General features: G+C 37.3%; 1 protein-coding gene across 1 annotated transcript in view; it reads right to left on the reverse strand.

Annotated features, from left to right (window-relative positions):
* The window catches only part of PRDM6 (PR/SET domain 6), a 161180-nt gene that overhangs the window by 45369 nt on the left and 89301 nt on the right, over positions 1-26510 (reverse strand). Inside the window, exon 4 of the mRNA XM_069087814.1 lies at positions 1494-1621. Within this exon, the coding sequence (XP_068943915.1) occupies positions 1494-1621 (128 nt within the window). The remainder of the gene's footprint in view (positions 1-1493; positions 1622-26510) is intronic.

Genomic DNA, 26510 nt, shown 5'->3' on the forward strand with positions numbered 1-26510 from the left:
AACTAAACTTTCCTTTGAATTGTCATTTTCGTTTAAAAAAAAAAAAAGCCACAGAGAACATCTAGGCATAAAGGCATAGACAGTCAAACTGTTTCCCTATGAAAAAGTTGGTACAATTTAGGAAGGAAACCAGAGTTTCACAACTTTTAACCTGTGTCAGGAAGAAACTTAAAACGTTTCATTTGAAAATCAAAACAGAAAAGAAAAATAAATAGCTGTGGGCAAAAATGCAAGTTGGCCCAAAAAGGGAATTCTGCTTTGATGTGTCTATAATGCCTAATAAAGCTAAACAGTTGCTTCTGATACTAAAGGGAACACAATTGTTTATAACTGAGGTCATATATTTATATGACACATGTTTTCATGGGGTTTTGGTGTGAGAACACTTAGCTGTGCTTTGGGTTTATTTTTGGGTTTTTGGCCAATTGATTTGCATCTGCCTACTCACGTCTACTCCAACCTTCATGGCAGTTAAACGAGAAAGGCTTGAACAACAGGTGCGTTGAGCTGATGAAACCTACAAGTCCAAATCTGAGTGAAAAGGTTCCTTACCATCCATACCACTTAGAAAACTATAGTGCCCCTTTGCACTCTAAAACATCCTTAGCACCTTGAGCCACAGCCCAAGCGATCAGAGACATGCCTGAGCTTTGTGGCAGCTCAGTTAGAGGTGGGGGGATGTATGCTTCAGGCTCAGGTCATTTGCTCCAGAACAATCGGTCAACATTCCTGTAAGGGTTACGTTGGGCCAGGGATTCACATTGCCTTAGTGTAGATGAAATAGTTTCCCTTGGGAGAGAGGCCGAAGGCAGCTGAGTGTGAGGATTCTTGTAGTTAAATCTAAAGGACAGGGGATCAAATCCCATGTAACTCAGTGCCTCATATTCTGTCCAGGGTCTCGAAACTCAGTGTTATTGGCATTTGTTTTGTCACCAAGCTGTGCATAGCACACAGCTACAGGCCTTAAGGATGACTTTCTTTTTGCTCCAAAATTGTAATTTCATTACTGTGGGGAATTCATACTGAGGAAAGTTAATCCACTGATGCAGACTGGCAGCTCCTCTCTAACTTATCTTTTGAGATAATTTCATGGGGCATTGAGTAATTAAATGATTTGCCAAGGTCCCATAGCTAGCATATGTCTAAGCCTGAACTTGAACCCATTTCAATAAAACTTCAGGGTTAGCACTATCGATCAAAACACACCGATTTTCTCAGAATACTAATTTAATAGTATGATTTTACTGTAATAATAGAATTGATTTAATTTTGAGCAATGAATAAAAAGGGGATTCCTCTCCCGGCAATCTTATTCTCAAAACTCTCGAAAGACCAAGAAATAAACATCATTTGGAAATCTTGCACAAAAATTCTGCCACCCTATTCATGCCTTGTGGTATTTTTAAAAAGCCACTTAGCAGGCCTGGATTTTCATACATAAGATATGGTGTTTTGACTTCCATAAATGGCAGATAAATCAAGGTATGCCTTACCTGTACTGTACTACTGTTAGATTCTGTTCCCCGCAGTGCCTAGCACATCGAATATATCTCATCCAGCTTGACTTACTAGGCTCTCCACCATCAATAAAGTGCTGTAGTGTCCCATCTTGGTCATATATCTAGAGAAGAGGTCAAAAGGTCAAGTAGTTAGAACAAATCATCAGCAATCATTTTTCCTCCTTCTCTTGATGTCTTCATGTGTCTGCTACAGAAATTTATAACCCTGAGATTCGCCAGGGCTCTCAGAAACAACTGAAATAAAGAGGAAATTTTTTTTGGTGATGCAAGTCTATCACAGTTTTCTTATCGAGCCAATCTTTCTCATATTAAACATATTTGTGGTGTCTCAAAGATGTGGCCATGTTTCCCAAAGGATATTTTAACCTATTTTGACAAGCGACTCCTAAGTAATGAACTGCTGGATAAACAAAGAAATCTGGATAGAGAGGCTGCACTGACATGGCTGGAACATCTGAATCAAAGCCTGCCAGCCCTAAACTCATTAAAGTTCTTGGATATTCTAGAGGTAGAAAATGTTTGCTAAACAAGATGGGGAGGCAGGGGTGGGCTGCAGCTATGAAGCTGCATAGCCCTAGAAGGAGAGAACAATTCATTCTAAAAGAGAGAAAATCTCATCTTACTTTATAGAAGTGTAGGGTGTCTGTTGTCAGGTACTGGAACCATCAGAAGGAATAGCCTCATCAAAGAAAAGAGAGGGTGGAGGAAAAAATATTCATTATCTATTAAATCTAAATCTCTTAGTTGAGAACTACTGACAGATGAGATTTGTCAGATTTTTTTTTTTCTTGTGAGAGTTCAGGAAAAGAAATTCAGCTTTAAATGTAGCGATAAAGACAGCCCCATAAGGCGATAAGCTGCATGATATCCTAGCATAAAGAGTCCCATGATGGGCCACTTGCTTTCTGGACCTTGGAACGGCATATAATCATTGAGAATAACCATTCTCAACCCAGTGGTAATAAGTAAATGTATCAAGGTTTGACCACTGACCACATTCACTTGTAGACTACCTTTCAGCCTAGTACTTGACTCATTCCCATATTTAATCTTGTTATCCCAAGCTCCAGAGTAATCCTAAAATTTGGGGGATATTTTCTTTCCAATTAAAAAAATGGAATCTCTCATTAATTAAATCTCTACCTTAGTTTATTAGATATTATTTAATAAACTAGAGAAACCTTTTCCAATAGTACTCATGTATTTCTATGTATTAAATACCTAAATAATATGATTAAATAAATATTAAAGTTAATGAATATATAATTTATTAACAAATAAAATCAATAATAAAACACTTTTTATAGTATTTTGACTATGAGAAACATTATAACCTGAGTAATTTCAAACCCTCAATATGATAGTAGATGACTTCACTTCTGGAAATAGAATTTAACCATTCTGTTTACTCCAGATTACTGATTTACTGGTTAAAGCCTCAAAAATCCTCTCCATAGTCTTCTTAAATATAAGTTAATTTCAGTTTCTCTTAAAATGTCCTCTCAGTCATCACAAGGAACAGTCTTTCTAGGATACACCGTAAAGCAACAATTCTTCACAAATTTGTCTCAGTACAGCCCCGTATCGGGACCAATATCTGCAGACAGGATGGAGAGGTTTCAGAACAGCTATGTGGATTTCTGGTAGTTGTAACCTTCCCAGTCCAGGAAAAGACTGGGCCACTGCATGGTTTAAGTCTGGGGAATGGAATTCTCTAATCCCAGGATGCATCGAGGGGGGTCTATAATAGGATATAGTAACAGACAAGAGTGTTTGGAAGCAGGAGAGCAGAGCAGGCAGAAACAGAGGCGTGGGTTGGCAGATGACAAAGAGGACAAGAACGGTATTGAGTGCACTCAGGATCCACCAGAGGGGTTGGCATCTTTGTCAGACAGGACAGCTGGGACTAGAACCTGGTGAACTTTCCCTTGGTTGAGAACAGAGGTGGCATATTTACATCCAGAGTTTACTGTTCTTTTTTAAGTTGTTTATCAGCTGTTTTCAATAGTACTTTAAAGGCAGCTGCATTTAGATAAAGACAAGATTGATCTTAATTGCTATTGAGTCGTGTATGTCTTTAATTATATACAGAGAGTGTAAATAAAGAACACCAGTGTATAGACACAGGTCTAAAATCAGGATTGAGGGACTACATCTCTTCCTAGCTAGCCAGGATTTTCCCCTAAGCTTAGAGGTGGGTGAGTGAGGTTCTGAGTTATCTTTATGAACCTCCTATGACCCTTTTATTTCATAAGCTCCCTGAAATAGTGGCAAAAAGGATCCAGGTTGGTATGAAGGCCATTATATTACCCTGATCTAAAACTATAAGCTCTTCAATTATGGTAGGATAGATCAATTTAAACACAGGGGCTTTAAGCAGTTTCTAACCTAGCTCCAACAAAATGGTGGAAGTCAGAGAAAAGAGAATGTTGACCAAAGGGATGATTATGTCCCAAAATTAATCCAGTGGGAGGAGAAAGAAAAGGCCTGGAAGGATCAGTCCTCCATTTTTCAGTTGGGAGGAAGGACATCCCTCCCTCAACCAAACTTTGCCCTCCAAAGTGCCACCTGCTGGTTATTAATTGTAAATTGTGCTGATTCCATTTTTTAAAATGTGATTATCTTTTCTCTGGATGGGAGCCAACCCTTTATTTTTTGCTTATTTTAAGCAAAGTTTCCAGCAATATATTTCATTTAGCATACTCATGGTACATACATTTTAATTTTGAATTTTTCTGAATTTCATTTGTTATATTTTATATTAATCCATTTTTACAGCTTAAGTGTAAAGTTGAATGCAATCTAGTATTGGCTACTTTTGAGGAAGATTGTTGAATCTTTCATTATATTTTAATTTTTCATTTTGCCAGATTTACTATTCTTTCCTTTAATTTTAATATACAATTGCCTTTTAAAATATACTTTTATTTCTTGTTGTGAAATTTTATTTTCTTATCTCTCATTGGAGTAATCATTTTTGTTTGTTTCACTTTGAATGCATGATCCAAGAAAAGTAGGCAGAAGAAGAGCCTTGCAGATTCAGAGAAAATAAAGAATGCCACATAAAATCTGGTTGAGAAGTTGAAGCAGGAGCAAGCTTATTCTGTGTGGAAAGATAATAAAACAAAGGAGTAGAGTCCATGCTGGCCTGATACACAAACACCAACACCAAAAGAAAAGCACAAAGGAAGATCTATATTCTGTTACACCTATAGTTAAGATGACCACACACATACACCCAAAAAAACAATGCAACATTGGTGTAGCAGAAGATGAGAACTATATTACTAGCTTCTGGAAAAGGAGATGGAGACAGTGAAGGAGACTGACCCTCAAGTAATGTCCTCATCAGGAGTTTCAAATAGGTCTTTTCCATAGGTATATGGAATAGACTGTTAAAAAAAATTTATATTCAAAAATTTGGATTTCTAATTAAATTTTTCAGTCAAAAAATTCACTTTCTTTCCTTCTATTTCCGTCCCCTACTCCCATTGAGAAAACAACAAAACAAATCTTCTGTTACAAATGTAAAGAGTTGAGAAATACAAACTTCCACACTGCCCATTTCTCCCTAAAAAAAAAGTGTTTCAACTGTATTCCGATTTCATCATCTCTCAATCTGGAATGAGGACAGCATGTTTCATCATAAGTCCTTTTGAAGTCTTCATAATATGGTTGTCATTGTATAAATTGCTCTCTTGTTCATTTCACTTAGCATCAGTTCATACAAATCTTCCCAGGTTTCTCTGAAACTATTCCTGTCACCATTTCTTAAATCACAATGATATTCTAGCACATTTGCATACCGTAATTTATTCAGACATTCTACAATTATTGGGCATGACCTTAGTTTCTAATTACTTGCCACTGCAAACAGAGCTCCTGTAAATATCTTCTTACATATGGTTCCTTTTTTTCTTTTATCTCTTTAAAGTACAGGCTTAGCAATAGGTCAAAGGATACGTACCATGCAATTGTTTAGGGTCATAGTTCCAAATTACTTTACAAAATACCTGGAACAAGCACCAATTAATGCATTGATGTTCCAGTTTTCCCAAAGCCCCTCCAATATTTGTCATTTTTCTCTTTTTTTTGGTTGACTTTGCTAATCTGAGGGGTGTGAGGTGGACCTGAAAGTTGTTTTAATTTGCATCTCTCTGTTAGTGATTTAGAGCATTTTGTATAACTATTGATAGCTTGGGTTTCATCCTCTGAAAACTACCTATTTATATCCTTTCACCATTTATCAATTGAGGAATCATTTATTAATTGAGAGATGACTCTAATTTTTATAAATTGTGCCTTGTACAATTCTGTAACTTGATGGCATTATTATCTTTAGGAACCAGAAGAATATGAGGAAAGACTGATGAAAATATTAGATCAACTAAAGGGAAAAGACCTGCCTGATGCTTTCCATGAATAAATGGCAGTTTGAGAGAACCTCTGACAAGTGGGCCCCATGAAAGATATTATTATTAACTTAGAGAAGACAGAAGTGTTGCTGACTTGGCCATGTGCAAAGAAATTCAAGACCTAAGGACTTTTCTAGGATTTCCTGTTTATTATTGCAAATTTATTAAAAACTATGCTGCTCTTGCTAAGCCACTGAATAACCTTGCTTGGTCATATATAATTTTTAAAATGAAAAAGCAGGAGTTCCAATGCCTTGTTCAGTCATTCGATCATTTCTGACTCTTCAGGACCCTGTGGATTTTAACACAGATATATGGGTTTTCTTGGCAAAGATACTAGAGTGATTCACCATTTCTTTCTCCAGTGTATTAAGGCAAACAGAGGTGAAGTGACTTGCTTTAGGTCACACAACTAGTTAGTGCCTGAGGCCAGGTTTAAACTCAGATCTTCCTGACACACAGCCCAGCACTCTATCCACTAAGCCATCTAGCTGTCCTAGCCCATAATACAAAGTTCTATTAAAACCCACAAAGTCTTCTAGAAGCTGATGGACAAACAGACATAGACAAAAGTTCAAAGACTTAGTTGGTTGACTACATATTGAAAGAAACTTTTGCTCCCTACACAAATTCCAACTTGGGGTCTGTGGAGCCATCCTGTACCAAGATAGAAAAGGTTTCCAGAAACCATTTACATTTGTCAAAAGAGGAGTGAGAGACAGTGAGACATCATCCCATTCATAAGATGTAGTTCCTGCCTTTGAAGTGGACTACGACTGAGAAATTCAAAGACTATCTATATAGAATGAAGTTCAAATTATGAAATGGCAGTAACCCAGTTGACAACAATCCAATTTGACAAGTACTAAATTAGATGCTGATTGCCAGAAACAGAGACAACAGCCAACTATTAACTCAGTATACACCATCAGACAAGGAAGACCAATGAAGACTCAGATGCCTGTGAAATTACCAAAGAAAGAATGAAAACTCTCTGTAACATCCAAAGAACTGGATTACAGGCAGTAATATACAGGTAATGTAGATGGAAAGTTGCAGACTTCCAGTAGACAGCATTGCCACAGTAGCAAATATGAACTATTTTCTACTGAATCAATATTCTTTGTCTTAGTTTTCTGCAAAAGACTAGAGAACAGATGATGAATAACTGGATATATTTATACAAGTTCAAAAAATGAAAAAGTAATGCTAAAAGAGCTAAAAGACTCAATTATAAGTCCCATGAAGACATGTTACTATAGACACAGTGGAATAGGAGCTGTTCAACAGACTATTGTCCCAGACTTCCACTGATCCCACACATGGCACCAGCATAATTAGTTCTACCTAATACATATTTCTCAGTAGTCATGAGAGCTTTACATGATGATTTGCCATATAGGTTGAGAAAACCCTAGAGTTGGTAAGATTTTACTGGCCCAGGTTGGCTAGATTAATCACTAAGATGAGCAAATTGTGTGCTCAATGTATAAAAAGAAAAGTTCTATCAAATCATGAACATAAGTACAGGTACCTTTGGAACCTGTCTACATTGACTTGCTATTACTTGAAGGATATAGCAAGAATATCAGGAAGAGATTAGTGATGATCGACCATTTCATTACTTTGTGTGTATGTGTGCACACACATACATATGTACATGTATGTATATGTGTGCATATGTCTATGTACATATATGTGCACATGTGCTAATGTATACATTGTATATTATATTATTATATAATTTATGTATAGTACACGCATATACATGCATATATGATATAGACATTGAATATAAAAAAACCAGAAAGCTTTCAAAGTTATTAAAGTATTATGGGAAAAACATTTCTCAGTGTATGGGTTTTCTGCTGGGATCAAACTGGACCAAGACAGACTTTGAAAGAACACCAGGTAAGGAGATATTAGCTTTGGATGGCATCAGGAAGTCTAGAAATATACCTTACTACCCTAAAGGGGACCCATAGCTTGAGTTTTTCAATAGCACACTGATTAATGTGTAAAGGACACTAAGACAAAAATCTTAGTAAAGTCAACATATGGCATTCCTAGTACATGTGTAAAACTCCAAAAGGAATAATGCCAACAGATTTATACCCTAACTGCTGATGTTTGGGCATGAGATATACTTGCCCTTTTGACTTGTGTTTTCAATGCTCTGAGGATCTCCAGACTACATATACTAACAGTACATATACTACCCAGTATAACTAGTTTACCAGCTGAGAAAGTAACTGAAGGAAGTTTACCACTTGACTATACCTTTGGCTCAGAATAACAACGAAACAAAGAAAGAAATAGTGGTGTGATATCTGACTTCACTTCAAAAGAGTGATGGTTGGGGTGGCTAGGTGACACAGTGAATAGAGCACCAGCCCTGGAGTCAGGAGGACCTGAGTTCAAATCTGACCTCAGACATTTAACATTTATTAGCCATGTTACCTTGGGCAAGTCACTTAACCCCAATTGCCCTGCCTTCCCCCTTTCAAAAAAAAATATTTTAAAAAATACTTCAAAAGAGTGATGGTTGCCTTGAATAGTTATTACCTTGGAAGCTTGGTTAATATTCTTGTTCTGTTAACTGTTAATTTGTATTTTGATTATGTGATGCATAATAACAATAATATGATGATGATAAGTGTACCACAGCTTTTTTTGCAAGGGACTGTGAAATTGAAAACCCCATAGAGGAATGCAGCCGATGTTGAGATCAATTCCTACAGGTCAGGAAGAGATGTCAGAAAAACTGCATGGACTTCTGGTAGTTGTAGTCTTGCCAGCCTAGGAAGAGCTTGGACTATGGCACAATTTGAGCCTGAGGAATGGATGGCAGAATCTTTTGCAAAATCTTAATAAGAAAGTATCTAGCATTGGAAGCCGCAGCAAGCAAAAAGATAATGAAAATGGTTTGAAACAGACATGAATGGCATTGAGCATGTGCAAAGTCCACCAGAATGGTCAGTATCTTCATCCACCAGGGTCAGACAGGAGAGCTGCAACGACAATATGGTGAACTTTCCTTGGCTGAGAATCCAGATGATTAATGGAATGTCTTTTTCTTTTTTCTTTCCATTGGAAAGGATAAATATTTAGATAGAGTTTACCATTCTTTTTAAGTTGTTTATTTGCTATTTTACTTTAAAGTCATTTTCTGTAGATAAGGATAAGATTGTTTTGAATTGTTATTAAGTTGTTTATGTCTTTAATTACATAAAGAGAGGGTAAATTGGGGGTGCCAGTGTTTATCATGGTATAATAAGGATTAAAATTAGTATTAAAGGGCAATATTTCTGACCAGCTAGACAGGATTTTCATCTTGGTTGTTAGAGAGAAGGGTCCAAGCTTACATTATGAAAAAAATATTATGGCTTTTATTTTATTAATAACTTTTGTCTTGTAATCTTCCTGAAATAGGAAAGAGGGAGAGAGAGAGAGAGAGAGACAAAGGGAGGGAGGGAGAGAGGGAAAGAGGGAGGAAAGAAGGAAGGAAGGAAGGAAGGAAGGAAGGAAGGAAGGAAGGAAGGAAGGAAGGAAGGAAGGAAGGAAGGAAGGAAGGAAGGAAGGAAGGAAGGAAGGAAAAGAAAGGAAAGGAAAGGAAAGGAGGGAAGGAAGAGGGATCTATGAGGAACTGAGAGACATATATTACCCTACATTAAAGCCCTAAGTACCAAAATTATGACCAAAAACTTTGACCAAAATCCTTTGGTTTGACCATAAGCTCAGACTTCAAAAAGTCTGAGTTTATTTAAATGTGAGAAATTTAGGTAATCTCCAGCTTCTTATAAAGGAGATGGTTCAGGGAAAAGAGAATGTTGATTAAAGGGAAGGTTATGTGCCCCAGCACCTATCTCATTTGCCTATGAATGGAAACCAATCTTGTTTCAGGATATTTCTAGGGATGTGGCTTTGGAAAGCTATAGGCTGGGGATGTCTCAGAAATCCAGGAAAATCTAACTTTTCCCTAGATCTTCATACTTCCCAGGACCATGAATAGTCAGCAGAAATGAACAAGTTACCTCGAAAATAACAGAATTTCAGAGAAAAGTCTAAGGAAGAGGACTCAAAAGCTGTCTAATCCAACTTGTTACTGAAAAAGAATCCCCTCTACAGTACAGCCAATGAGTGATTAATCAATCCTTTACTAAAGTTCTCCTAGTTACCATGCCTACCCTTCTAAGATTACTTTCCATCTGCTTTATATGTACCTTGTATGTATCAACTTATTTTCATTATTCTCCCCTATATAAGAATTTAGGTTTTTGAAGGCAAGGACCATTTCACTTTTTTCTTTGCATTCTCAGTGAGGTACAATGCCTCACACATAGTACTTAATAAATGCTTATTGATCAATTGATTAAATTATCTGATCTGTCTCTCCAAGGAGAACCTGTAAGCCATTCCATTTAACTCCATTTCCTTCTTCTGGTTTAGTTTTTGGCAAGAATGTTAAGATTGATAAATTTTGTTCCTGCAGTAATATTTTCATTTCTTGAAGACTGAACAGGGAACTCATATGTTGAGTATGAATAACATTTATAGACAGTCTAAAAATTATGTGTTTCTTACTATGCTCTTCTCTTTTATGCCACTGCTAAAGGGGATCACAAAAATTGAAGGTGATTTTGTAATTTTATTTGTTTTGTTGGTTGTCATAATCAAAGAATTCATCTGCCAGTGGCCAGTCTACATGTAATGAGCTTCTCTGTACTTATAATTTTTTCTTTTAAAGCAATCAGGATTAAATAACTTGTTCAAGGTTACACGGCCAGGTGTTTCTGGGTGGGTGCTAAGTATCTGAGGCCGGATTCAATCCCAGGTCATCCCAACTCTGGGACCAGTGCTCTTACTCTACTCGCTGCACTACCTGGTCGCCCCCTCTCTGTACTTATCTTGCCTCAATATGAAAGCATATTCTGTCTACCATTAGGACTTCATCAAAGTCTTTATAGTATTGTACAAACCAACATTCTGTGCTCCATTTGTTCAAGGGCATGCTGGAGACAGCTTGAAGCAATTCACAAGAGTCAATTTTTTAAATTTTCAGTGTGAGCATTTATACCTTAGAAATCAGGAAACTCCACAAATAAGGCCATAATTATTGTTTTGTTGATTTTCTAGAATTGAGAAAATAACAGAGAAAATGTCACAAATGCAGATTAAACTTGTGTGCCATGAGCATTTTTTTTTCCGTTGGAGAGCTGCCTATTACCAGTACACTCCTAGCTTATATAACCTTCAAGAACCCAGTGTATAATTTCTGCAACATAAGGGGGTATAAAGAGTAGAAATCTGTGGTGACACTGGAGATTAAAAAAAAAATGAAAAAGACCTTCCCTCAAGAAACTTGCATTCTCCCAGAGGGAAATACCATATACACAGAGAGATAAATACATACACACAATACATGAAAATGACTTTGGAGGACAGACAACTGGGGGTAGCAAGAAAGGCATCTTGCAAGATGTTACAGCAGGTGCTTCCTTGTGGCCATCAGTTCCAAGAGGTGCAAGTGTGGAGTGAATTAATTCCAGGCATGGGATGTCCTGGGCAAATGCACAGAGACTTGATCTGGCATGTTGTCAATGAGCAAGTAAGTTTGTTTAGAAAGGCCAGTGTGTAAGAGAGGAAAATGTAATCAGTCCTAAAAGATGGTTTGGCACTAAAGTGTGATGGATTTTAATGCTGAACAAAAAGTTGTTGTTTTTGTTTTGTTTTTGTCCTAGAAGCAACAGGAACCTCTGAGGCTTCTTGAGCAGAAGAATAATACTTTAGATTTGTCAGATTTGTACTTTTAGAATATTACTTTGGCAAGATGGATTGTAGAGGAAAGAGTCATATAGGTTCCTCAGTGGGTGATACTGCACCCAGGAGGCGCTGGAATGATGGGGGGGGGTAGTAGCCTCGGGTGCAATTGGGGGGTGTTGAATAAAAATAAGGGGGTGGGGGAATCATAAGGAAAGAAGAGAAGAGAATTTTGAAAAACCATTCATATATGTTTCATCTGTTGTGTAACAGAGTTAAAGTCATAGTGATTATATTATTTTCCAAATAAATACACAAAATGCAAGTTACAACCATCAGTTGTCAAGTCCACCTACAGGTCTTAACAAGCAAGCATGCATCAGCAGAAATATGTGTGTTTGCAATACGATACTATGTGGTCACATGATGCAATAATGTATCATCAAAATTTCAATGCAGGAAAAAACACACATTACAATAAATTGTTAAATTTAAGATGTCATTTAAAAAAATTATAATTCTTTTGAAATGATGCAAATTTTAAAAAACTCATTAAAGGCTTAAAGAAGGTAGAGTTCCAGGGAGGTACAGAGGAGTTTTTTTTTTAAGGCAACAGTAGGTCAAATAAGTTTGGGAACCTCTGGTCTAAATGTAGGGAGAAAGGTAGTATGATAGTCCTGGTAAGAGGTGACAAGAGACTAAACTAGGTAGTTGTGGCATGAATAGAAAGATGGGGAAGGGAAAGGAATACACTTTTTATACAGGCATCATATTCTAAGTGCTTTTACAAATATCTCATGTGATCTCACAACAACCTCGTGAGGTGCTTTTATAATCCTCATTTTACAGCTGAGGAAACCAAGGCTAGAGGTTAAGTGACTTGCCTAGATTCACATAGCCAGGAAGAGTCTGGGGCCAGAAGTGAGCTTTGGTCTTTATGATTCTATGCCCATTGCTCTGCCCACCATGCCACCTAGCTGTCTCTAAATAAAGGGGTCAGATGTGAAAGATGTTGTAGAGGTAGAATCGACAAGTCCTGGATAGGGGCACAGTGAACAGAGCACTGGCTCTGAAATCAGGAGGACCTGAGTTCAAATCCAACATCAGACACTTGACACTTATTAGCTGTGTGACCTTGGTCAAGTCACTTAACCCAAATTGCCTTGCTTTCCCCCCTCAAAAAAACAACAAAAAAAATAAAAAAAAACAAGACCTGGATAGTGTCTGGGCATGGAGGAAGAAGGAAACTAAAAAGATGAGAATGATTCAAAGGATACAAACCTGATTGCAGTAGAATGGTAGAATACTCAACAGATCTAGGGAAGTTAGAAGGAGGAACAGATTTGTGAAAAAAGAGATAAGAAAGTATCTTTGGAATATGAGTCTTTGAAGTCTATAGGACATGTAAATGGAGAGGTTCACCGAGAAGATGATATATGGAACTAGAGTTCAAAGACAGATGAGGTTTGGACATCATGTAACACCAACAACTAACATTCATATAAACACTTAATAAAGGCCAGGAACTACATTAAGCACTTTACAAATATGATCTTATTTGATCTTTACAACAGCCCTGGAAGGGAGGTGTTTCATTATTTCCATTTACAGATAAGGAAACTGAGGCAAACAGAGATTAAGTGATTTGCCCAGAGTCAGACCACTCATCAGCGTCTGAGACCAGATCTGAACTCAGGTCTTCCTAACTCCAGATCTCTATGCATTGAGATGCCTAGCTGCATAGAAATGAGAGCTGAACTCCTAGGGTGAGGTAGACGGGACAGAAAACTGTGGAGAGAAAAGGGTAGGGGGCCTGGAATAGAACCGCGTTAAACCCCCAAGTGGAAGATGGGACACGGATGATAGTCATGAAAAGGAGACTGAGAAGGGTGGGTCAGAGAGGGAGGAGATCTGATGGAGAGTGGAATTACCAAACTGCAGGAGGGGTGAGTATATGGAGCGGGAGTTCAACAGCGTCAAATGCTGCGAACGGGTCAAGAAAGAGGAAGCCCGGGGAAAGACTGCGGGATTTAGGTTAGGAATAAAGAGATCACTGGCGACTTCAGAGAGAACAGTTTTGCTTCAGTCATGTAGGCAGAAGTCAAATTACAAGAGACCAAGAAACAATTGGGAGTTGGGAAAGTGCAGGCAATGAGCATAGTCTATTTTCTTCTCTGTTCTCTACCAAGGAGTTTATCGAAGGGAGGAGAAGTGTAGGACAATAGGAAAATTATTGATCAGTTTTACTCAATTGATTAGTATAAGGAGGGGGACCACGGGGGTATAGATTATTAGGAGTGATTGTGGTATTAAATGAATCAATTATGATTTTTTTAAATCTTTCTCCTTGGTGGAGAACCGAGAACTAAAATAGAATTTTTACAAATGTTTTTATTGATGCTTTTTGTCTTTGTCTCATAGGAATTTTTTTTAAAAGACCTTGCTTTGCCTTTCCCTAACCCCCTCTAAAGTCCATACAGAGCCCTCCCTTATAACAAGGGAAAAAATGACACAAAAGCACCTGATACTGTGATCACAGTTGACAATGTATGCACCATTCTGTCCAAGTGATCTCTGTCTTTTAGCTGTGAGGACGGAGGAATGTCTTCTCATCTGTTCTCGGGAGCCTCTTTTTTTTTCCAGTTATTCAGTTCAGATTTCTATTTAGTGTTTTTTTTTAATTTATGTTGTTATTATGAATATTGTTTTGGTTCTTAGTTTCCCTGTGCATCAGTTCAATACAATTTTTTAATTACTTATGTTCATCATTTCTTACTGCATGGATATTCTTTTCAATCACTCATATTTGTCATCCTTAAAGAAATAATCTATTCTATTATACATATATTCCTTAGGGCTTTTTTTTTTTCTTACTCCCTCCTCAAACAAAGTAAGATTTAAATGGCTCTGTCTTTATTCTAATGTTCATTATCATACTTAGGCATTTAGAAAACAGTGGAGGGGCAGCTAAGTGGTGCAGTGAATAGAGCACGGGCCCTGGAGTCAGGATGACCTCGGTTCAAATCCAGCCTCAGACACAACACAAAAAACTAGCCGTGTGACCTTGGGCAAGTTACATTCCCCCCTTCAAAAAGCAAAAAAAAAATTTAATTTAAAAATAGAAAACATAGTGGATAAAGTGCTAGGCTTGGAAACAGGAAGATACGAGTGCAAAGATGTCACCAAACACTCACTAGCTGTATGACCCTAAGCAAGTCAGTTAACCTCTGTCTGCCTGTTTCCTCAATTTTAATATGGGGATAATATTAGCATCTACCTCTCAAGGTTGTTGTCAGGATTAAATGAGATAATATTTTGTAAAGTGCTAAGCCCATTGCCTAGCACATACTAGGAACTTTATAAATGTTTATTCCTTTTTCCCTTATTATCTTCCTGTCTACTCAAAGCAGCAGATTTGTTTCTTCCTTGAGTTTCCTTTGGCTACTTTTTACCAGCTCAAAAAAACAGCCCTCTGTTGATTTTAGCATTTATTTCAAACCTTAGCTTACCTGATGATTTTTTTTTAATTTCCCTGACATGATTTTTATAGGATGTTACTTTTGTTGTCTGTCCTACTGTCCGTTACTTACACATATCCTTTTAAAACGAGAGCTTCCATGAACAACTGATAGAGTTGCTGTACCCAAACTGGCTCTTTTTGGTCACCTTTCCTCCTTCCACCCTCCACCCCCATCCCATCCCTTTTTTTCTTAAATGGATTGTTCATATTTATATCTCTCTCCTTATATCTTATAATTTCCTTTTTAGAGTCTCAGGCCACTGGGGTGCTACCTATTGTAATGTAATGCCAAAAGAAAGGCAACTTCCCAGGTTCAAAATACCAGCACAGGTGCTCTCTATTTTATTCAGTGACAAACCAAGAACAGAGAAGATTAAAACATGACATCATTCAAAATAAAGAATTTACTAAGTGTGATTAAATAATCTCCAAGTACTACCCCACCCCAGGATCTTCCAATCATTCAATCAATTACAAAGTCCCTGTTCTAAATACTACTCCACCCCTAGGCTATACCTTAATTAAGTCCACCACAAAACCTCTCTTCTCAAATGGAGATTAGTTTCCAAACATAGGTAAAGTACCTTCATTTGTCAATCACAGAGCACAATAAGGTCAAAAGTTCCCCACCCCTGGATCACAATTGAATCTACCCCAGAGTTACATCAAGTTTAAACACAGCACTTAATACCCAAATGGAGGTCTTTTCTTCATCTTGACACGAGGCAAGTTCTCAGCAATCTTAGTTCCTGGGGAGACAAGGCTTAGCAAGGCCATAAGATACATTGCCAGTCCCTTCATGAATTTATCCTCTGTCTGTAGAACAGTCCTAGAACCCCTGAACACATTAGCAAAGCCCTCTCCCAGGATTTCTGTAAACATACAACAAGAAAATCCTTCTTCAGGGCTTCTGAACCAACAGAAAGGCTCCCAGACCCCTGCAACAACAGCACTGTCCTTCACCAGTGGACAGTATTCATTCTGTCTGCAGGACAGTCTCCAGACCCCTGCAACAACAGCACTGTCCTTCACCAGTGGACAGTATTCATTCTGTCTGCAGGACAGTCTCCAGACCCCTGAAACAACAGCACTGTCCCTCACCAGTGGACAGTATTCACTCTCTGTCTGCAGGACAGTCTCAGGGCTTCTTAGCGAACAGCCAGGTTCCAGGACTTCTTCAACAAAAGGACTGTCTTTCACCAGTAGACAAATCTGGCAAAACAACATCAAAACAGACAGACAAAGTACCAGCAAAACAGCCATGTCTCCTCAGTCCTTGGCAGCTCAGGGGGCAGGTCTCAAAAGTCCAGGGCAATTCAAAGCGGCCACCAGCAATTCTCTTAGTCTCTCTCTCTCCACGAGGTGCTGCTTCCAAAAAAAAAAGGTCTTCCACCTCTCTCTTGTCTCTCCAAATCTACGTCACCAGCTCCTCCCAGTTCAGGACTTTCTTTTCACATCAAAAAGTCCATCCCACAGGTGGGATTAACAAGCTCTGAGTTTTAACACAATCAATTTGAAAACCAAGCCAATACAGGGGAATCTTTAATTGCCATTACTATCACACCTATCCTATGCCAACACCCTTTGAAATCCACCTCCCTAAACCCAGAGTATTTCTCAGATTATAACCAACCTCCTTATGTATTATAATCTCCAAGGCATAAGGGTCACTGCCTTTTATGGTCTTGACATTTCTACTTCACTTATTGGTTGGAATTGGGTGCAAAATAACTTCTAGTGTAAATCCATCCTCCCTAGACTAAGTGTTTCTTGAGACCAAGAGATGTCTTTTGCCTTTCTCTGAATCTTCAGCACTTAGCATAGTACCCAGAACATAGTAGGCACTTATATCCATTGACTGACTAATTTGGGTCTATACATTATGTTTTGCTTGTGAAACAAAAAATAAATGTCTTCTTAATAAAATGTAAGCTCTTTGAAGTCAGGGAAAGTTTCGTTTTTTGTCTTTGCCCAGTGCCTAGCACAGGGCCTGACAAATAGTAAGTGATTAATAAAAAAATAATTCTGTTTACAGAATGACAATCTCATTACCTTATAGTCACACCTTGAACCGGTTTTTAAAACAGAACCCCAGAATAGTCTCTGTCCCCACATTCAAACCTATAGCTATTTTATTAAAACCACAATTAAGGAATAGTCTTTTGGGAAAATATTCTCAGTGTATATTATTGAGTATTTATGCCCAAATCCCTTTGACTTGTTATAGTTTGTTAACCATCCTTTTAAGTTTGTATTTCTTTTGTTCATATTTTATCAACAGCAGAATAAACAGCTAAAAGTGGCTTCTTACCTTTTTAAGGGGATCTTTAAAATTTGCAATTCAATAATATTTACTCCAACTCACACATGTGGTTAAGATAATGATCACATAAATTCCTGCTTATTATGAACCATGACATAAACTGAAAACCACTATATAAACTGCTTTTTATTACAGCTCAGACTATCAGGAAGTTCCACTCCCACGAAGAAGGTCTTGTTTTCTTAGTACTATAATATATTTTCAATGAGCAAGGGAGGGCAAGATTATTTAATAAATGGTCACGATTATTTAACAAATGGAAAGGCCTAATGAGTGTCATAAAATAAAATCTCCTCTAGGGACCCAGGCCATAACCAGCTCTTTTTTTTATTTATATATGCTTACACAAACAGAACTGTTATCATCATTATTATTAAGTGTGGTACTGCTAATGGCAGTGGTAATGGGAGGAGGAGGAAGAGGGGGAGAAGGGATAGTTAGTAGTAGTAGTAGTAACAGCGGTGGTGGTAGTGATAGTAGCAGTAGCAACAGCATTATTAACTCATCTTAAAAGAACAACTATTGGTTGTCTAGTGGAGTAACTTAAGTCCCATATACATGTTACCCCTGTTTTTTTACAAGCAACAAGCCTATTACAAAGGCTCTGCCTCAGACAAAACCAATGCAATCAAGATTAGAAGGAAAGCAGAAAAATGGAAAACAATTTTTACAGAAAGTGTTTCTGATAAAGGCCTCATTTCCCAAATATATAGGGAACTGAGTCAAATCTATAAGAATACAAGTCATTCTCCAACTGATAAATGATCAAAGGATATGAACAGGAAGTTTCAGATAAAGAAATTAAAGCTATCTATAGACATATGAAAAAATGCTCTAAATCACTGCTGATTAGAGAAATGCCAATTAAAACAACTCTGAAGTACCACCTCACACCTATCAGATTGGCTAACATAACAGAAAAGAAAAATGATAAATGTTGGAGAAGATGTGGGAAAATTGAAACACTAATGCATTGTTGGTGGAGTTGTGAACTTATCCAACCATTCTGAAGAGCAATTTGGAACTATGCCCAAAGGCCAACCAAACTATGCATACCCAGCAATATCACTACTAGGTTTGTAGTCCAAAGAGATCATAAAAAAGAGGAGAGGACCTACATATAAAAATATTTATTGCAATTCTTTTTTTGGTGGCAAGAATTGGATATTGAGGGGATGCCCATCAATTGGGGAATGGCTGAAGAAGTTGTGGTATATGAATGTAATACCAGTGAACTGGAGACTGTCAGGGCCAAGGAGGGGATGAAGTCAAGTCCACAGTCAAGAATATACAAAGAGAAGGAGCCAAAGCCTAATTCAAGCCACCAGGAAGATGACCCCAAATCCAGAAATTGCTGCAGAGGATGAAGCTAAGTCTTAGTCATTGCATTCAGGACCACGCAGGACCTGCCTACACAATCCAAGAGTATGGAAGGGAGCAGAGTCTGACCCCAAACAACCCAGAAACTGACATTAGAGATATGAATGTGCAGAATAAAATGAAAACTGAGAGAAGCTGGAGAGGTAAATCCAAAACAGAGTGACTCCACAAATCCAAAAAGCCTACAAAAAAAAGAATATTCTGGATATTAAAACTAAAAAGAGTGCCTGGAAGAAATTAAACAACAGATACAGAGATAATGTTAAGTGAAATGATAGCTACAAAAGAAAGAGTGAAAAAGAGAATTAACAGCTTAGAACAGATGGTGGTAAGCTTTAATGAAGAATTAAACTCACTGAAAATTAGAATGTTCTGAACAGAAAACAATGAATCATGAGACAGGAAGAAATTAAAACATTGAAAAAATGTAAGGTAGCTACTATAAAAAACAAATTGCTTGGAAACCAGGTCAAGAAATGATAATCTAAGAATCACTGGACACCCTGAAAATGATGACCAAAAAAAAAACCTGGATGACATATTTCAAGAAAGCATATACAAAAACCAAAAGGAATATAAAAACAGAGAGAATCTACTGGTCACCTTCTTAAAGAAATACCAAAATGAATATAGTCAAGACATCAACAACCAAATCCAGAGATTCTAGGTCAAAGGAAAAATACAATAAGCTTCCCAGAAAGGGGGGAGGGGCAGTTCAGGGTCAAGTACCAATGATCCAAAGTCAGGTTCACAAAAGACTTGGTAGTACTACTATGGAGGGGGAAGAGCTTGGAAGGCCTCTTCATTGAAAGTCTTGAAGACATCTTAAACTAAACATGTCCAAAACAGAATTTATTATCTTTCTGATCCAAACTCTCCCCTTTATAAAACTTCCCTATTTCCATTTAGGACACTGCCATCCTTCCTGTCTTTCTGGTTCAGAACTTTAGTAAGATCCTCAATTCCCCATTTCCCTTCACCCCATATAGCCTATCATTTGCAATATACAGCCATTTCTACCCCTACAACATCCTTTGCATTTTGTATCTTGCATCTGACCCTTTCTCTACTCACCCAGCTAACACCCTAGTTCAGGACTTTTTCAACAATCCCCTGAAATATTGCAGTTGATCTCCTTGTCTCATGTCCCTTCCCTACTTTGAATCATCCTCTACACAGCTGCTAAAGTGATTTTTCTTAAGTGCAAATCTAACCAGGTCATTTTTCTACTCAAAATCCAGTGACTCCTATTGCCTCCAGAATCAAATGGAAACTCCTCTGCTTGCTTTTTAAAGTCCTTCCTAATCTGTCCCCAAGCTATTTTCCTAGCTTCATTACCTTACTACTCTTCTCACATTCTATCATACATTCAACCTAGACTTCTCCCTACTCCTCATTTATGATACCTAGTGTGTCTATGTGGTGTGGTTGATAGAGATAGGAAGAGGCATCATCCTGAGTTCAAATTTGACCTTGGACATTTGCTAGCTATATGACCCTGGGCAAATCATTTTATTCTGTTTGGCTTAGTTTCTTGTGTATAAAATGAACTGGAGGGGTGGTGCAGTGAATAGAGCACTGGCCCTGGAGGCAGAAGGGATTAAGTGACTTGTCCAAGGTCACATGGCTAGTAAGTGTTGTGTCTGATGCCAGATTTGAACTCAGGTCCTCCTGACTCCAGGGTTGGTGTTCTATTCAGGGCACCACCCAGTCACCCCACAAGGAGTTCTTTTTTTGAATTAATATTTGTGCCTCTTTTACCCTTAGGACAATTCTGGCTTTTGAGGAGTCATTTTCTTCAGTATTTTTGTGCCTCTTTTACTAAGCTATTAATTCTCTTTTCACAATTTTCTTGCATCACTGTCATTTCTTTTCCCAATTTTTCCTCTGTTCCTATTATTTCTTTAACTCTTCCAGGAATTCCTGTTGGGCTCAGGTCCAGCTGGCTTGCTTGTAACTGTTTTCACATTGTTTTCGTCTGAGTTTATGCTTTGTCCTTCCCTGCCACCATAGCAGCTTTTTATGGTCAAGTTCTTTGTTGTTATTATTGTTTGCTCATTTTTCCAGTCTATTTTTTTACTTTGAACTTTATGTTCAAGTTGGGTTCTGCTTACTTTGGGGTGGAGAGGCACTGTCCCAAGCTTCAGGCTTTTTTATGCTACTGTTTTCAGAGCTAGTTGCAGGGGTCTGCAAGTTTTTTTGTGCTTCCAAGTTGATGTGATGGGTGAGAGGTATGATCACACTGCTATCCTGGTCTTACCCAGGAAGGACTTCTACTCCCCTGAAGCAACTAGCACTAGTGATCCCCTTAGCCTTGGAACTGTGACTATGTTGTCACAGTTGTCACTGTGTCCTGCGGCCACAAGCACCAGAGCTCCTTCCTGATATGGAACTGCAACTCAGAATTGATCATGGTCAAAAAGTTGCCAGTCATCACCAGCTGCACCCAGTGCCAGCAAAGAGCCCCCTGTCATCTCTTTCTGACCAGTTTTCTGACCTCCCTACAATCTCTGGGCTGAGAACTCTGGAAGCAGTTGCTGCTATCACAAGCTCCTTCAAGGCCCTCTGCTGATGCTTCTGTCAGGTTCCAAACTGGCTCCCACCCAGTGCTGCAGAGCTCTCCTGCTGACCTCCTAAATGTCTCCCTTTGGCTTTTTGTCAGCTTTGCTTCCTTAATATTTTTAAGTTGTTCGAAGGGGAATGTTGGGAGAGTTCAACCAGATTGATACCTGTACACTGTCATCTTGACTCTGTCCCATCCTGATCACTTTTAAAAACTCAAGTCCTCGAATCTCAGCATGATAACCAAACCAAACCTATTCAAATGAATTGTCTGGAATTAGGGAGAAAAATCATTAAATCTTTTCTTGAATATCTTTGTTTTAATTCTCATTTTGAAAGGAATTGTTCCTAAGCTCAACAAATATATCACTATGTTAGGTTATTGAATGACTTTTCACCTTGATAAATAAAAAATTTCTGAGTTGTTCCATATAAACTTGAATTTCTAGAAACATGTTAACTGAAAATTTAGCAATGAACTACCATAGAAAAATAATCCCTGGATTGGGAAGCACAGATTTTTAGTATTAGCTACCAATCATTCTAATGTGTGACATTGGACAGGGCACATTGAATGGTTGCCCCTCATGTCTCCATTTAAAACAACTGCCCTTTTAAAAATCCCCTCATCTTTCTGTAAAGTTCAGGAAATTATGTTTTCCAATAGCAATGTTTGTTAGCAATTTGAGACCCTCAGTGAAAAACAGGTAGGTTCCCAGAATTATTAAAATAATATTTTGACTTTAGGTTGGCTACAAGTTTATATGACCAGTCAGCAAATATTTAATATTTTTAGGTTGTAGCAATGTTAACAAACCAAATCATTTATGCAAAAGAATGGTAAATGATGGGATGTGAGAACTGCAAAAACTATGAGCACTCAATCCCAAAACATAGAAAAGCTTCTCCTTTAGATTTCTGTCCTTAGATTAAAATTAGAAACTGCATGCTTTAATAAGCTATCGTTCCTGACTACTGAACAAGAAATCCCAGTAAAAAATATTTTAAAATTATATAATTCATACACTGTTCCCTCATTTTTCTGTGTATGTGGAATTATAACTGCCTCCAGAATGAAATAATTCATGAAAGAACTATTTCATTTTAAAGTTACTTTGATATCATATTTAGCATGCATTTTTGTGTCTCATTAGGTTGTAGACTACGATTCCCAGAGATTAAGATGGATTCCAAAATATAGTCAATATACAGATGCACAGAAAAAGAGTTATAAATTTTTGTAATAAAAATCGGTAATTATTGGTATTATCTCATCCAGGTTTGTTTTCACTAATATCTTTTTTTGTGTTTCTGGTATCTTCCTGATTTTTAGGTACCTTGTGATTGATCTCTCAGTGTCCTCACAATTGTGTCATTGCCAGCCTGGATCAGTTCAATATATTCTTGATCTAATACAGCTACTTTCCCCGTCTTTGTTTTCTTTAATGCCATCTCTATAAGCACATCTGGGACTATGATGTCAGAGTACAAGTATGGTAACCTTACTGTTGTTGATGGTGGGAAAAGCCTATTATGAAAATCTTTGCAGATCTTTTCCATTTTTCCTTTAGTTGTTGTTCTTGAATTTTCATCCTAAAATACCTTTGGAATAACTTTGCTTAGTTGAGTATCACAACAAATTTTATTTAACTTGATTTTTAAAATCATTTCTTTTAGCTTTATGAGTTAACATGGCTTATAATATTCCATTATTTTAGGCTCTTCATGTCTCCTTGTTATGATACTTGATTTACATCAGTTAAACTTTTGCATTTAATAATTATAATTATGTCAAGTCAACAGGCATTTATAACGCAATTGCTTTATGTCAGGCACTGTAGTGTGTCCTTTCTACTATTTATTAACCTTTTTTCCTTATCAATTACTTGTTTAACATTTCAAAATTGAATTATATCAATTGTATCATGACTTTGCTTGTCATGTGTTTTTCTGATTTCTTTTCCTTTTCATTTCATACGAATTTGACTGAATACATATATTTCAAGAACAATGATTCTTAAATGTGTATGTTATAGGCATTAATTGTCATGAATTTATAGATGATGAAACAGGTTCCACAAGGTTAAGCAACATCCCTCTCATCTAATACCTATGGATTAGTTCCAAGGAGGAGAAAGAGGGAGAGAGGAGGAGGAGGAGGAGGAAGAGGAAGAGCAAGAAGAACAAGAATGACAGCAGCCACCACCACCACCTGCTGACCAGTTTTCTGATGAGTTAGCTAGCTAGTTGCTCCTTATATTGGTAACAAGTAGTTTCCTGTTCGTTAAAATATGATCCATTTTAATTTTGTGATATTATTTGCTCCCTGTCATGTTCAGTATGCATGAAGATTCTGTGCAATATGCAAGTCTTTGAATGATCTCATAACATCCCTGATTCATGGTTTCCAAAGTTTTCATCCATTCCTACTTTCGCATTGAAGTCATCAAGAACCGAAATGTATGCTAGTTATTTTGGAATATATTATTAAGTTATTCCTAGAATTTCTCGTCCTCTCATACTCTATTATAGATGTTGGAGCATATGCTGCATGATTTCCATCTTGATAAAACTAACTGTCAATGCCTTTTATTTGTTTCTTCAAGGACAACCTGTGAGCTATCCTTCCATTTAGTTGCAAGGTTTTTTTTTTTTGGGGGGGGGGGTTGTTTCATTTTTAGTGAGAATGTCAAGATTGATATGATTCAGTCCCTCCAGTAGTACGTCTCCTGGTTGATCGTTGGACAAGGATTTCATATTTAGAGTGCCAATAGCTAAGTTAAAGTTTAGAGATGGTCCAAAAATAGTATTATTTTTGGCATTCTCTGCCACCTTTTTCACCACTCTGCCACCATCTCTGAAGAAGCAGAAGGGGGCCACACAGAACTAGGGATATTTTGTATTTTTCTATTTTTCTTTGTTTAACAAGTTGCCATGGCCAAGAAATTCATCATCCAGTGGCCAACTTATTGGTAATTAATCTCTCTGTACTTAGCTAGGCTGGTTCTCAAAAAGCAGATTTAGTTTAAAGGGTTTAACCTAAAAAGAGTTTGTAGCTTCTTAAAATGTTCATTTCACCAAACATTTCATTCTTAAAAAAATAATTCTAGATATTTAGAAAATTATCTGAATATTTTAAATTAACTAATTAAATGGAACATAGTAATTCTTATTAATAATTACTGAAAACTTTCTCGATTATATTGTATACTTGCTATTCTGTGCTGTGGGCACAACAAGACAAGGTCACAGAGAAAGTGTCAACCTGCATTGGTAAAGACCAGTTTCTCATCTGTCTGTCCTCTACTCATGAAATTACAAATCTAGTCTCTATCCTTGGCAGATTGGTAGGGAGAAATGGAGCACAAAAGATAATGTTAACCACTACCAAAAAGCAGTCCTTTCAGTTCATAGTGGAATGTGTTGCCATATAAAAAGATTACATAAATGTTGTATAAATACATTACAGTCTCTAAGAGAAATTACACTGATTTAAGTGATGTTAAAGGAATGGGAATTTAAGATCTTCCCTGCCCCTAGGCCCTTTGATAGGCGTAAGTGACTCTGAGAACCTTCCTTGATGTGAAAATATAATCTGCCCCCCATAGGCTGAATGTGGTCCCATGGAGCCTATGGTAGGAGTCTTGGTTTTCAGGATTGCCCACACCTTGATGCTTTGTGATTGGGCAGTGGGACAAAGGGATTGTTACATTCTCTGATCCAGGAGAAGGTTATATATACCCTGATGTGAGGTTTTGTACTGGGGCTCACTTTGAGAAAAGTTATATAATTTGACCAGACAAGATTCTGACTTTGACAACCCAAATGTTGGTGCTTCCCTCTCTGGTAACTGACTAGGTATAGATGTAATGTTCAGACAGCTGGAAGCCTGTCTGCTGATGTGTCTCTGTATTTGTTGTCTGCTTGTAACTTGTTTGTATTCTCTGAAGTTATGGGTGCTGACCTTTTTCCCCTGAACTAGGTAAATGACATGTGTTTGATTAAAGCAAGATTGTTAACCCATTTTGAGTTGCTTTCCTTTAGAAAAACAGATCTAGGAACCTGTGTTGGCAACCACCCTGGGTATGCTAGGGTGCCTGCTGCTACAGGTGAACATGCAAAGGATATATGCTAATAAATACATGAGGTCAACCTAATTTAAATAGAAAAGAAAGGATGTAAACTTTAAAGATCACTGTTGAAATAGAAGTACACAGCATGAATTGTTATACACTATTCATTTCTGGTTTTAGATTTTAAAATGGTTTCCTTAAAACCCCTATCAAGCACATAAAATAATACATAGCACTTTACATAAATTATATTTGATCTTTACAGCAATCTTATAATGCAAATGGTATGATTAGCATGAAACTGAGAAGCATAGCTAACAAATTTTAATGGCAGAATTTGAACCCAGGTATTACAAGGTCCAAATACTCCATCTATTCCTTACTCCTTCCCCAGTAAAAACTGACATTTATCTAATGCTTTACAATGCTTTACACTCATACTTCAATTTTTATTTGATTTCTTTTCTAATTATAAAAATAATGTAGTGCAGTGGACAGAGAGCTGATCTTAGAGTCAGGAACATCTGGATTCCGGTTCTTCCTTTTACACAATCAATGAAGAGTCATCGATGCCCTTGGTATCCTCCCCACAACTCTCTAAGACTATAAATTGTAGAATAGCTGCTGATCAGAAATGACATAGGGAGTCTGAGCACCATCAATATCCTATACTGGTGAAAACACAGGGCTAGATTTCCAAGATACATGTATTTATACAACATACAATTTTATTTCCTTAATAATGATCTACATTGCAGTTGTATAACTTTTAAAACTTCTTTTAACACCTATTGTCTCATCAAATTCATAAATTGAACCCACATTGATGCTTCTTTTCCAAACAGAGAGAAATTTAATTAGTAACTGTTCTCATCCTGGAGGAACATATCCTAATCAAAGGAGATCTTTTTTTCAGCCAGACAAAGTTATAAATTATCCTTGACTTTATCAGTCCCC

Source organism: Petaurus breviceps, unplaced genomic scaffold, assembly GCF_028583685.1.
Source record: "Petaurus breviceps papuanus isolate PSGF00001 unplaced genomic scaffold, PetGlider_PUasm1.0 183, whole genome shotgun sequence".
NCBI classification, from domain to species: domain Eukaryota; kingdom Metazoa; phylum Chordata; class Mammalia; order Diprotodontia; family Petauridae; genus Petaurus; species Petaurus breviceps.